Consider the following 14,456-nt stretch of genomic DNA (forward strand, 5'->3'; position numbering starts at 1 on the left):
CTCAGAAATTGCAGTGCTTCCCTTTTGTTCAGCTGGTTGGCTTGATAGGTTGTATCTGCAAATTTGAGAGCAGCGTGTTTTATTTTTGACGGCATCTAAACAATAATGTAACCACATCACGGCATTCTGAGTCACATCATTGACCTCCACCAGCAGTTTATCCCCCTACAACTCTTGAATACATTAATATCACTGTCTGTAGCATTTTAATTTAATTAGAGCAGCAGTTATAATCCTCTTGGGAAAATCGTTATCCCCCCCTCCACACACACACACACACACACACACACACACACACGCACGCACACACAGACGCGCACACACACACACACACACACACACACAGACGCACACACACACCTACTCCCCGTAATGTTCAAAGAAAGCACCTCTGGTTTTCATCTGTCTGACAGTTTGCTTTAGAGGTGGGACTCTCACCACCACCCCCTCCTTTGTTGGGGTCAGACCAGAGAAGCAGTTGTGAGAGTAAAGAGGTTCCTTTTATTTGGGAAATTAGATGTTAGGGTCCTTAAGCTTCTCTGTCTAGATGTCTCCATCTGAGATAGTGGTATTTGCTTAATTTTTCCAATTGCTGATAGTCCTCTGATGTGCCAGGGTAGATGTTAAGTGCGTGGTTATTGCAATAGAGTAAAAAATGAGGACTGCGAGAGTCACCCTAGAGATTCATAAAAAGAGAGACAAAAGGAGTCTCTGTAGTATGGGATTCCCAAGAGTGTGTTTTGTTCTCCTTGGAACGGAGCCCACTCACTGTACAGCATCCTTTTGGGGTACCCGAGTGCTCTACAGCCACCGAGCCCGGAGTTACCTTAGGTGCGCCATGGCTGCTAGAAGAGTGCTCGGGGCCCTAGAAGCACATTGTGCATTTGTCCGTCTTGGTCAAGGTAACCTCTCTTGTTGCTGACAAGTCTCTTCATTGAGCCTTTGAAAAAGAGCTTATGGTGTGGAAAACTGTCCTCCAGCTGAGTAGAAACCATCATCAGGAATGTGAGGAGATCAGTGGGCCGCAGTCTCTTCATCTTTGGCCTTCCTTTTATAAGTTTTCATCATGAAATAGCAGTTGTCTCCATCTAAAATTGTTTGGACGGGGTTTGCAGGGGATGGCATCAGATCCCAGAGCAGGTGCAGAAGTGTGGTGTTTCAGCATAAGGTCAGGGACCCATGTAGAAGTGAAAGCACACCAAGGGGTTGCTTTTAAAGAGAGCACAGTGAAAGGAAGGTCCAAAGCAATGATAATTTAGTAAATCACAGTATATACACTTTCAGGGTAATAGCTAGCCAGACTCTTGTCAGTTGGCTGGAGATGGAGTTCCTAAGAAATGAAGTCCAGTCAGCGTAGAGGGCTGGGTTTTTCCCAGCTTGCCTTGGTGGAGTTGGGGGAGGCAGGGATGAGGCGGCCTCACTCTCATGGACTAGCCAGAGTGTCTTGTGAGTTTCTCTTTGCTTCAAGGGAAAGAAGAGTCATTGAATTTCGAAATGCTGTCTTGTTTTTTTCTTGCACTTGTGAAGCACCATTTGAAGACCCTTTGGCTGCCCGATGTTTTCTTCACCAAGTTTCACTTCTGCAAAAACCCTAACAAAACAGAAAGCTATTTCCGAGAATAAAGTTAACGGTAGATATCTAGACATATAGTGGGATTTGGGGGGTGTCAGACAAGAGTTGAAGAGTATGGAGAATTTGTTAAATTCAAAAAACAGACTGTTTGAAATGCTCAGAAGCCCACCTCACCTTTAAAAACCTCTGAACAGATTTTATGTTTCCTATATGTATGGGTTTTTTTTAATTTGTTCATCCCAAACCACCCCAAACCAAACACCAAAAAGTATAACCCATCCGTAAGTTAAAGTTTCCCAAAATACGTGTGATGCCTGCGAAAGTTCAAGAAAAGTGCAGTTGAAAGTTTTGCCTCTTGGTGACTTTTTACAGGACATCTTAATTGACACAGAAATGAAACCTGGGCTATATGTGCCTGCCCTTCATTAAGAAATTCACCAAGAAACTTCAGGATGTATGTTTAAACAGAAATATTCCAGCTGCCCTACTTGCTTCTGGTGGGTGCCTTAGAGAAGGTATAGCAATTCCATTCGGAAATTATAAAAATATGTATATGTTCATTTAAAATCAAAACTTCCTACCACAACCGCCAAACTTTCTAGGCTATGAGCAGAGGAGAAGCTTTAATTTGGTTATAGGCCGAGGACTCCGCCGCTTCCCTTGCACATTTGATGAGATGTAAAATGTTAAAGAACTATCTTTCCAAAACGTAAACACTGCCTTCCCTTTACTTAAATGTACGATTTTCTTTTGCTCTTTTTATTTTTATAGTGGCATCTTACTGGTCTTTCCTTTCCACCATATTTTTGGATGTTGTGTGTTCCATTTTACATTGCCCAGTTAAACCACAGACACTCCTGAAGTTATGTTTACATATGGACTGCAAGTCAACCTAGTTGGTATGTTGATCTAAGCTACAAATTGCACTGCTGTTTTGCCGAACCCCGTAGTCGGTTTCTTGCCATTATTTGCGTTATTTTAACTTAAAACTCACACTAATCCTTCTCACTCCATCTAGTTTGTTTTAATTGATCTAGCAAACACTGCTTGTTTGAATTCAAATGGAGGATCCACGGAAGCTCTCCCACCCCACCCTTTGATAGTTGATAAGGGGTCAAACTGTACTTCTTTTAAATTCAGATAATTCTTTGAATGAACTATGAAATACTTCAGAGGGAAAGGAAATATCGATTCTGAGATGGAGAGTGAAAGAACAAGGAGATATTCACTACTGTTGCAGATAATTCCTTGCAATGAAGGAAAAAATTAGACGGTGGATATTTTTGGTTGTGGTGGTTGTATAGTGAGATAGGTGGACAATAGAAAAATCTTCATTTTGGATTTAAGTTCTAAATCTAGAACTTATCTTTGAAGCTGTCGCTTTACTTGATCAGCTCACTATGGAAGTGAATCTAGAATCGTACTTTGATTAGAAGCTGGGGATATTGCTACAGAAGAGAAAACATGGCTTTAATATAGTGATGGCATTAATTATGTGACTTGGGCAAGTCATTTTTTAGAAGGTTGTCTTTAAGCCATTCTCTTGGACATATTTTTTTGTTCCCTTTTGTCCCTCCTTTTTACTTGTACAAACCACAGGGCGTACACCTATTGACATGAGTCCAAAGTAAAGGCTGTTTTCAACGATGGCAGAGTTTTGTTATATAGCCCCAAGGCTAGGCATCTGAAAGACAACTGTATACAGTGTCTCTACGGAGAGAGTAAGCCGGATTGCTTGGGAAGCTGGTACTGCCCATGCCCCGCCTCCCTTTTGCTCCCCACCCCGAGATGGTCTCGCACCTCCATTCCAAGCTTTCATTGTCTCTCTCCCCCTCCCCTCTTCCTGCCCTTATTTTTAACAGCAGGAACGAATTTCATATACACCTCCAGAGAGCCCAGTGCCGAGTTACGCTTCCTCGACGCCACTTCATGTTCCAGTGCCTCGAGCGCTCAGGATGGAGGAAGACTCGATCCGCCTGCCTGCACACCTGCGTGAGTGTTCGTGACCCTAGAGGGACAGACAATTGATGGTGTGGGGCGGGGGTGGCAGGCAGTGGGCTTCAGGCCAGAGAGGGGCAAGCTCTGAGGTGGTTTTCACAGGACTTCGCCACGCTGCTTTGGAATCTTTCACACCCCCCTACCCCCAAATACCTTTGAAAATTTTGAGGTTCCTGTTCCTTGTTTCTCAGTGTATTCATTTCTTCCCTGACTATGATATGTTAAAAAAAACAAGAAACCTGGAAACATGCAGTATATGGCAGAGCCAACGAAATCTCCTTGTAGACAAGATGATTTTTGTGTGTGTGCAAAGTTTATCTGTATTCTCAAATTCACGCTTACTCAACTTTAATATTTTCTTTGGTCCTAAATTTTGCTCAGTTTGTGAGTCAGACTCACTGCTGCTTTGTTTTTAAGCTGTGCGCTCTTCCTTTCTTTCCAGGGCCCGCCCTCTCCTCCCTGTCTGTGCTGGCTACTTTTCTTCCCTTCGTTTTCTAGGCCTGCATAGGTCCTCTCTCTTGCCTCCTTTTTCCTTGTCCTCCACTCTCTCTTGCTTCTCTTGTGCTTGCTTTGCCTCAGCAGCTGCAGTCTGTAGTGGTTCCACCTTTCTCTCCCAAATCATCTCTACCCCTTGGCCTACCACTTCCCCGTCTCAGTCCTCAGCTGCAACTTGGCAGAGGTTTGGGGCCCACACACCTGTGCTGCTGATACTGGCCTCCAAAGCCGTTGACACCTGCTGTGTCCTTTTTGTCTGGCTTTCTCATACTGCCACCCAGCTCAGGTGATAAAACAGGATTGGGGCAGCTGGAGAGACTGAATCACCTTACTCCCGCCCTCTTTACAGTGTCCAAGAAAATGCCAGCTTCTCTGCCTTGAATGTTATCCTGAGGGCACAAGACTAGCTTATAGAGGACACTTGGGGTCACCTTGGCCCTTCCAGTGACTTAAATGGTGGCACAGTCTTGCTCACCATCTCTCTCCAGCAGGGTGATGCTCCCAGGTTCTTCTCCTCCTGTTCCACCCTCCTCAGAAGGTTGCTTTCTTAATGCGGAGAACGGGAGACAGAGGATGCAGGTTCTTCCTTTCTCTCTCTGGTAATTCAGGGAATCAGATGACTGTGATATGGGGGCTCCTGGGGGAACACTGCTGGCTTATGCCTTCTGCCCCACAGGGCAGACGGTTGCTGGGATGTTTGCAAGGAGTTGGGGACATGAGAATCCTTTCCCTCCTGCAGCTTGCTGCGTCCATCAGTATTTACGAAGTTGCTGTCTACTATGGTCAAGACATTTCTGCTTCATTTGGGCAGGGAAGTAAAGGACACAGCCCTACTCTACCATCTTTTCCTCTACTTTTAAGGAGGTTTGAACTGTAAAGGTGCCAGGGTCATGGCTGGGAATATCAGTGTTCTTAGGAAACTGGAATGTTATGGCACCATGGGAGCAGACACAACTGGAAAAGAAACAGCAGCCAAGTGATAGGAAATTTTCCTCCAGAAGTCATCCTGTGACCGATATATTCACTTCAGAAATATTCGCCTCAGGATGGAACACACTCATGCCACGCAGGCAGTACACTTCTGCTACCTAATTCATTCATTTATTCATCTCACAAATAGGTATTGATTGCCTCTGCTGTGCCCAGCACTCTTCTGTGTCCTGGGGGTGCAGAAATGAACAAAGCAGAAAAAACTCCCCTGCTCTTGTGGAACTTAAATTCTAGCACAGAGAAAAAAAAAAGTATCAAACACTCATCACAAACAGGCTGAGAGTTCTTTCATAACGTTTTATTCCTGTATATTGCAACATCCCCCAAGGAGGCCCTCGCTCCTGGTTCACTTCTGGATGCCTTGACATATGGAAGCTCCTTAACTATCTTCCATGAGATGTTATCCTGACAAAACAAATAAGAAAGCAAACAAACACACCGAACTGGAGGTGAGGAGATCTTAACTTTTAGCTAGTTCTGCTGTTCGACTGTGGGTAATTTAACTCAGTTCTCCTAGCATACAATACTGTGTGTGGACAAGAAAATGTTTAACAGCCTTCCTAACTTTAAAATACTATGATTCTTATCTGAGGCATCATTCTCCTTGCTTTGAATTGTTTCTTCCATACTAACACTTGAATTTTTTCTTGAGTAGACAGTTTCCTTATTGAGCCGTGCCTGTGCTGCTTACCAGCATTTTGGTAGCGCCTTCTGTGTGCCTAGCACACAACCATAATAGCTAATATTTATCACGGGATTACCCTGTAGCAGACACTGTGTGAAGTCCTTTACAGGAATTCTTTTAATTCATTCTCACAATACCTGTAAGGTAGGTCTTCTTTCTATCTCCGTGTCACACATAAGGGCTTAGACAATTTAAGTAATTTTTCAAGGTCGATCACGGAACCAGTAAGACATAGAGTCAAGACTCAAACTCAGTTCTGGCTGACTCCAGAGCCTAGGATCTTATATCCACTATACCACCAAAAAGTATGTGTTTAGTAAATATTTTTTGGATGGATGGATGGACGAATGAATTCAGGGTTGACACTTAGCCAGTGTTCACTGATGTGGCCGTAGTGTTGGTTTATGGCTGGAATCTATTCTAATTGCTGTTCTGTCTGTTCTATCTGTTGCTGAATGGTTTGCGTATCACCCTTCGAAGGATGGATGGATCCCCACGTAGACAGCTGTAAAATATAGAACTGCAGCACATTCCTGGAAACCTTGCTATTTCATCAGTAGTTAGACTATGGATTCAGGTTATGGTAATGATTTTGCCCGAATGGCTACTCTATGGCAGTCTAAACTTTATATACCTCTCCTTGGTAATCTGCATGAGACCTGTTGTGACACCATTGGTTCTGACATCTGTATTGAATCCTCTGGAAGTGGAGGTTCCCAGGCTCTTGCTGTTTGCCCTCAGCTGGGACTTTCCAAATGAGGCTGAGCTTCTGTCCTCCCGCTCCTGTTTCAGGGTTCCGCTGCTTGTCATCCTGTCTGAGAGGAGCATATAGCCCCTACGATGACTGAAGCTGTGCCACACACTTAAAGATGCATCCCAGCTGAGTTTCCAAACCTAAAAGAAAATAAATATTCTAACCAGGGAATTGGGTTATTGCTGTTTTAATCTGGGATTCCAGACAATTCCCAGTGGAATGCTCATGGAAAGTACGGGGAAGAATCTCAAAGCCAAGACAACAGCGGGACATTTATGGTATTGCTAAGTCCAAGGCACTTTTAGCTGCTTATTTTAAGGAGATACTCATCAGATTGGTATGCCTCGAAGTGGGTTCTTTTCACCATTTTCCATTGATTACCAGATAAATCCTCTCCCTTAATTCTTCCTTTCTCTTCTTTCATTCTTAAATCAACATATATTCTTGTGGGTGGGGGTAAAGAGGAGCAGAGATGATATTATTTAAGGTTCTCATACAGAGAGTTTCTCACCATTTTGTTCTGCAAACACAGAGCTAGACCCAAACTGAAGACACAGCATGACAAATTAGCAAGTTATTGAGAAGTAGAGACTGATGCCTTTTCCTTTTATTTGCCAGTGATAAAAGCAAAGTGATAAATGGAGTAAAGTGTTAAGTGCTGATTAGGGAGGACTTGAAAAGGACTGGCAAAGCAGCCTGGGCAGAGTGCAAGAGGAGAGCCCAGGGAAAAAAGGCCAGACCATGCCATTCTGCTCTGACTCACTGCCCAGATTACCAGGACAGTGCCCTTCAACAGTCCTACAGCAGAACTCCTCTGCTTACCGGGAGAGCAAACACAAGTATGTTTGTTGAGAGGATAGAAAGGGCATCACTTTTTCTTCTTCTTCCTCTTCTTCCATAAAGGGTACTGAATTTTTTTTGAAGCTTGAGGGTAGAAGAGCCGAAGTACAATTACAGTAGACAGGTGGGGAAAAAAAAAAAGTTCCATTCTTTAAAGGAACATAAGCCTTTCATTGTAGCTTGAAAACACTTGAAAGACCAAGGACCCCCAAGGGTGCCCAGGCAAGATCACTCTTGACTCTACGCAGAGAAGGGCTGTTGCTGGGAGCAAAGGATACCTTTGCCCAGTTCTCACCAGGGGACTTGTAGTCTCGCAAGGGAGGGACATTTTCTGATTTGTCTACCCAAAGGCCGCCCTTTTTCTAAACTCATGGGGGAGTGGCTGCTGAAGGGGGCAGTTAAAGCACCTCATGAGGTGCTGCCAGCCTGCTCATTGGCAGAGGCTTACCTTATGAAACACTGGGCCTCAGACAGTAATGCTCAGCCCCCGCCTTATGATAACGATATAAGTATAGTTCAGATTGATGGGGCAGAATTTAAATAATTAAATGTCGTTATTTTAAATTTCTTTTCAACACGATCATTTCACATTTAGTTGACATTGCGCCATTTGCCCTCAGACTTTGCATTTTGCAGTGTCCGTTTGGCCTAAAATCCCTGTGAATGATATTTAAAAATCAGAACCTAGGACTTATTCATCATATTTAATAGGGTTAGGGTTTATGATGTTGCAGGTTAATAAATAGCCATAATAGCCGCTTGGTGTTTTCTGGAGTCAGAACACCAGAAATAGTCCCTTGGCTCTCTTTCCTTTCCTTGTGAATCTTTCAAAATTCTTGTATTACTACTCCTGCTTGTGTGTGTTTAATAATTTAATTTAATGCCTTCCTTTGGAAACGTTACCTCGCTGCTCACCCACTCGGCTGTTTTGCCTTCTCAGCAGGGTAACTGAGTTTAAGACAGCCACGTGACAGGCACAGCTATATTAGAACCAGCATAGTGAGAAGGGATGCAGTGCCTCTCTTTTCTAATTGGGTAGAGCAACAATTTTACATGCTTTCACATTATGTTTGTTCCCCCCCAAAAAAAGAGGCAAAATAGGGAGCTGAACATGATCATTGTTATTATCTTATATTTTTATACATAACAAGATGCGCTCATACTTATTGTCTTACTTAACTGTACAGCAGTCCTTGAAGTAGGTGCTATTGATTCTGTTTGATGAGCTGACCGTGTCTCCGATAGGTCAACTGGATTGTCCAGGTTCACACAGCATGTGAAAGGCCGAATGTGATTTCTACTTCTTGAAACCACCTTTCAGCTTTTTTAGGAGAAAACATAATGACATAAAGAGTTTCATGGACTTGAAAGTAGAGTCACTGCTGACCGCTGAAGTCTGGGCGGCCACAGGTGCAGGGACTGGGACAGGTGTGGTTCTAGTGATGCCACCTAATCATGAAGTTGTGCTGAATCCCCAGCAGACTGGCTTCTCCCTCTCAATAGGATGAGGGAGAGGCATCAGGATAACAGCCTGTCCCTGTGGATAGTTTATTCTGGTTTTGTTCACCAGCCCTGCTGCCTCCCCGTTTGTTCTCTTGTGAGCTCAGGTTAGAGTTGAATTTCTCCCTGCAACCAGAATGCCAGGGCTGGTCCTGTAGGCCCTGATGGGCCAGCTCTGAGAGTGGGCTCAATCCAGTACCCAATTCCCCAGCATTTTGCTGGGGGTGCCCTTCTAGGAGCAGGGTCTCACTGCTTTTGGAAGTCTCCAAATAAAAAACCATGGTAATAGAAAGGGCTTGGGTCCGGATAGACGTGAATAGACTTGAATTTCAGGGTTGGCTCTTTCTATTAGAGAGATGATTTAACCTCTCTGAGACTCAAGTTTCTAACGACACCTACTAATGAGGGCTTCTTAGAAGTATCAGAGCTCATTTATGTATAGCACCTGGCATAGTGCCTGGCCTACAGTGGCCAGGTAGCTCACCAAAGCTCCATTTCTGTTTACGGTTACGGTGAATAGCCTGTTGAGGAGGTGGCTTCCCCATGCAGGAGCCAAGGGAAGCAGGCATGTCGTTGTCTGTGTGTTTCATTAAAGAAAGGACCTAGGGTTCTGTCTGTGTGTTATTGAGACTAATCTTCCTAAGTCACAATGGAAATAAGCTTTGCTTTCAAACGATCCCCTGTGATTTCCAGGGGCTCAGTTTTGCTCTAGGGCACTGCATCCCAGGACCTTTTCCTACCCACACGTCTCTCCCTCAGTCTGGAACTTTCTTCCCAGTCTCGCCTGAATCTGCGAGTCTCCTTCTTCAGCCTTCCCCACTCTTCTGATACCTATCAAGTCCTCCCCTGTCCTTTGCTATCACATCAGTGTTCCAAAAATGGCCTCTCCTCACAGCTGCCCGTGACGTGCAGTGATATCACCAGCAGAGTTGAAACAAGGACAAGGAGAAGAGATTTAATTCTCTGTCAGTGTCTTACAAAGCAGTAATGACTTCTAACAAAGCCGACCAGCCACTAGCATTTTCTACTTTGTTCCCCCTTAAGCCTTCTTTTGGGTGCCTTCACTTTTTACATTCAAGTGCTTGAAGCTTTCTACTTTCCCCGCGGCACATGTGGCTGTACAAGGGCCCTGGTTAGCTGCTTCAAACAGCTTGAAGAGCAAAAACAGCCCACAGCAGAACAGCCAGGATGCTTTGGAAGGGAAATTTCCTTTTTGGGTTTGCTGTCTGAAAGAATTTCCGATGCAGGCAGACGTTAATTCCTAGCTCCATGCTTCCTGATAAGGAAGCAGCTTCAATAAATGCAGCTATTTATAGATGTCTTTTTTTTTTTTTAAAGAAAAAAAATATATAACCAGAGGTTTACTGACCTTTTCTTTCACTTCACATTTCATGCAGTGAGCTCTGTGTACATTTAAGGCAGTTCCTCCAGCGTCAGCTCTGACAAAGTGGCCCTGGTTTCGCTGTGGGGGATGGGGAGGGGAGGATGAAGATGGCACGGCCCCTCATTAGTGTCACGGGTTCCCCCTTTCCTCGGAGTTCTGAAGTAGACGTTTGGAAACTGTTGACAATGGGTTGTCCCTACCTGGTGCTCTGCGTTATTTATGTGAGCCCAGAGATGCCCAGCTCTATTCTAGACTCAACACTGAAAGGTTGTAGCAGACTAAGAGAACCCTTTAAAATATAAAAGACGATGAGAACCAGTCCATTTTATGAAACTTGAACAACAACAGGAAATCAGAAACTTTATTTCCATTTCTTCTTTTTTTCTGTCTGTTGCTTCCTCTTGGATTTTCCCAACCCTCAATATGTCTGTGGTCTTTCTCTTGTTTTGATGGGCTTCCACAGATTGAGGAGTTCCTGTCCATGAGCTCCACGGTCACCCTTACATATATCTACCTAATACTTTCTGGCAGGTATGATAAAGGTTCAGTGTGTTGGCTTGAACTGTGCTTCTCTAAGTTACTTCTCACCTCCTCTTATTATCAGAAAGCATTGGTTGAGCTGAGTATATACAAATACAGCAGTTTCCATTCTCAAATAACTGATATTTTCTCCCATTTTGCTTCATGCGTGAGTTACACCACATTAGTAATTCAAACTTTTGGGGTTTCTGGCAGGATGACCTTGACAACTTCATCAGAGGTAAACGTTAGCAGGGATGTTTAGATGTTGCTGCTTTTGCTGTTGCCATGGGTGGATTCTGATTCTCAGTTGCCTGTACCATGTGTGAGTGTTTTGTGGTTCATTTTTCTGATCTCTTCTGAAGGAGGGGTAGAGCAGGACTTGAGAGATTTAAACTGGCCCTGGCTCTGGCCACGTGCCGACTGTAAATTCCCAAGTATAATTAGTCACGCTGCCCCAATATTTACTGCCTCCATCTTGGGTATGTGGAAAAAACCCCATTCTTTCAACATTGGTCTCCATTTCTGCTTCCAGCAGATCATGGATACCAGTAGCTCTCAAATGGGGCTGTAAGATTCCAGTAGTAGAAATGCAGATTGTGGGTATGGATAATGGATAAAGAACTGTAGATGTGGGGTGGATGAGGATTGGATACCTAGAAGGGAAAGTTGACTGCACAGGGCTACGCAGTGAATACCCTATTTTACCAGGTCAGCTTAGGCTAAATTGTCTACTTTTGGGGTGGGGGTACTAACTGAAATGGTTCATTGAGGAGGGTGAAGGTTTGTAAGGGAAGATGTAACAATACTTTTTTAAAAGCACCTAGAACAAGTTTTAGGGTGTTGAATAGCACCATTTAAAAATTATAGGGGTATCCAGCAATTTGTGGAGCTCTGATTGAGAAGTATCATTGTTAGGATTTTATTACCCATTTGTTTTCCAGAAGTAGCTCATCTTTGCAAATGAGCTTTTAGTTTTTTGGTCATTGTACCCTACCTGCCAGCTCACAGGAGCCTGTGTTTCTCCTTAGGAGCCACTCTGAGGTCAACTATGTTTAAGATCATAAAGCTACTCTAGAGAATCTCTATGGCATTGTTGTGTGGAAGAAGAAATAATGATCACTACTATTATTATATATATGTATGTGTGTGTGTATATATATATATAAAAGTATATTTGTGTGTGTGTATATATATGTATATATGTGTGTATATGTATATGCTTCATATATATTATCCTGAATAATAACAAACTCTGCACAGTAGATATTATACCTGAGGCTTAGGTAAACCACTTGCCCAAGAGAAAGTGGAGGAGCCCCAATTTGAATCCGTATCTAATTCCAAAACCCAGACTTTTATTTTCCACTTCACCCTGTTACTCTTTAAAAGTCTGAGGAGCAAATGAAAGTTGTTTCATTCTATCTGTTAGTTAGAAGGAGAATATCCAAGCTAACAGGCTGATTTTTTTTTCAATTTTTAAGCATAATATAAATTACTGACAAGAGGGCCCAGATGGATAAAATCAGAGCTATAAACCAAATTATCTTTTGAACTTGAAGGAAGATAAATTTCCATATCCAATCCTGTATGCACACTGTTATCTGCCAGATAGTCTCAGGTATGTGTATAAATTCTGGAGTGTTAGAAACAAAACTAAATGAAGTAAAAAGAGGTTCCTTGTCTATTATTTTCCATCTTTTTTAAATAGATGATCTACCTCACAGGTGGTTATTAAACAGTAGGAAAGATGCTGTGATTGAATGAAGACTGTATTACTGAGTTTACACCTTAAAACACTGAACTTCCTGATAATTTGTGTTAAGCCAACACGTTTCAGAAACATTGCCTGACGTTTGGTGCCTTAGTTTACCCACATGGCATGTGTGCCAGAACATGCTACAACAGGGTAAGACGGCAGAGAACATGCTCTTGTAGGGGTCAGTTCCCTGAGCTCTGGTTCTACGTGGCTGATTACTTGGGTCATCCCAGCAGTTCATTCCATCTCTCAGGACTGTGGTTTCCACATCTGCAAAGTGAAATGGCGTGAGTATATGATTCCTAAGTTCTCCCCAACTCAATCATCGCATTGTTCTCTTATTCCAGAAGAGAAACACAAGGGGTATCAGCAGTGGAACATTATCTGTACATGCCAGATTTCATGATCATTCACTTGATTTTTAGGGCTCAACATCAAATTTTAGTGCAGATGGTGGTACTTTCATGACACAGGAAATTGTCCTTCGTTTTACCTGTGATTGTTTTGGGAGGAAGCCCTCCTGCAAGGAAATAGGGAAATCCAACACCCAGTTCTGTTGAGCATTTCCCTACGGTTCCTGTGATTGAAATCGGGTTAATGCTTTTGTGGGATGAGAACTGGTGCCAGCTTGTAGGCCTTGCAGGGCTTCTAGAGACTGTCCCCGCCACTCTTGCCTTATGCTGGTTCCCAGGACCTTACAGCCAGATCACAGGCCTGCTCCCCTGTTCTCGTAGCCCCCTTTCTGGCCTGAGAATTGTCTGTGGCTTGGCCCTTTGCCCCATGCAACATGCACAGGTGTGGCTTCTGCTAACTATCTTCTTGACCCTAACTGTGTGATTAGCGGGAATCCCCTCTGCAACTCAAGGCGTGTTTGCCTTTCCTGTAACCTGTAAAAAAATTTCAGTGTGCGTTTTTCTCCCTCTGGAGATGGTATCCACTGGGTTTTAGGCTTTACAGAGCCAGCTGATCTGCGTGGATAGGCCACACTATCCTCCCTTAGCCGGCTCCGTAGCACATGCACAATTAATACTGCATTAATTAATTATGGGAGAAAAAAGGCACAGTTGGCAAGGGAATGAAGGCTTTCAGCTTCTAAAGTGAAGGCTTTGATGCTGAGCTTGAAAGTACATTTCCATCCGCCTCAGCCAGCAGAGAGAATCTGTGACACTTATACCATCCTCTGGGCATGAAAACTCACACCCAAGGAAAGTATTTCTAAATAGAGGCCCTCAACTAGTTGCTGGAATCATCTACTCATTGCCATGGGCTGTGAAAAGGGGGTGTAAGATTAGGGAGAAAAGACTCGCCCAAAGCAGCAGTGATTCGTGACCAAAGCTGATGAGGGGTTTTATTTTTTCTCTTTAAGTAGCTCTTAAGTCACCAACATCAGGAACTCTTTGTAGAGAAACAAATATGAGTAAGTGATTTGGTGCCAGCCCTCTTGAGGACATAAAATGACTCTTTCTCCTTCCTCCTCCTCGTCGCATGCCTTGCTTCAGGAAGGAACCCTAAGGTGGTGCAGGTTCCCGAACCTGTTATTGAGATGGGTTGGAAGGTTCATCTCTGTTAGGCATGGCTTCCCACTAGATGTGAACAAAGTCGGGGAGAAAATGCTTTCCTTTTTCATTCTGATTCCTTCACGCCATTGTTCTTGAACTCCTCAGCTCCTACACTGACTCCTTTCACTTCTCCTATGAGGTGGTAGTGAAGCCACCTCACAAAGTCCCCTCTCTGAACAGACACAGTTCTCGTTCCCCTATTTACAACTCTGTCAAGCATTTTTCCTGGGGCTCTTGCTGACCTTAAAATTTGGCCATGATTCAAATATTCACCCAGATATCTGGGGTTTTATTAAAGGTCTTTTAGGAACACAAAAGTAGGAATCGCTGAGAGAGGTTTTCTTCACTTGAGACTCATGGGTTATAAATGAAACTACTGGAATGCCTTGACCAAGTGCTG

At 43.6% G+C, this 14,456-nt stretch overlaps 1 protein-coding gene across 8 annotated transcripts in view; it reads left to right on the top strand.

Moving 5' to 3' along the window:
- ETV6 (ETS variant transcription factor 6) overlaps positions 1 to 14,456 on the top strand; it is a 245,865-nt gene that overhangs the window by 99,333 nt on the left and 132,076 nt on the right. For 4 of the 8 annotated variants that reach the window (XM_054443721.2, XM_054443729.2, XM_054443723.2 and 1 more), the window contains one exon: positions 3,436 to 3,565. The exons of 1 other annotated variant lie outside the window; for it this stretch is intronic. In XM_054443721.2, the coding sequence (XP_054299696.1) occupies positions 3,436 to 3,565 (130 nt within the window). Of the gene's footprint in view, positions 1 to 2,344; positions 2,473 to 3,435; positions 3,566 to 14,456 lie in introns of all 8 variants that reach the window. 3 more of the 8 variants (XM_054443722.2, XM_063672438.1, XM_063672436.1) reach the window with 2 other exon arrangements.

Source organism: Pongo pygmaeus, chromosome 10 (assembly GCF_028885625.2).
Source record: "Pongo pygmaeus isolate AG05252 chromosome 10, NHGRI_mPonPyg2-v2.0_pri, whole genome shotgun sequence".
NCBI classification, from domain to species: Eukaryota; Metazoa; Chordata; class Mammalia; order Primates; family Hominidae; genus Pongo; species Pongo pygmaeus.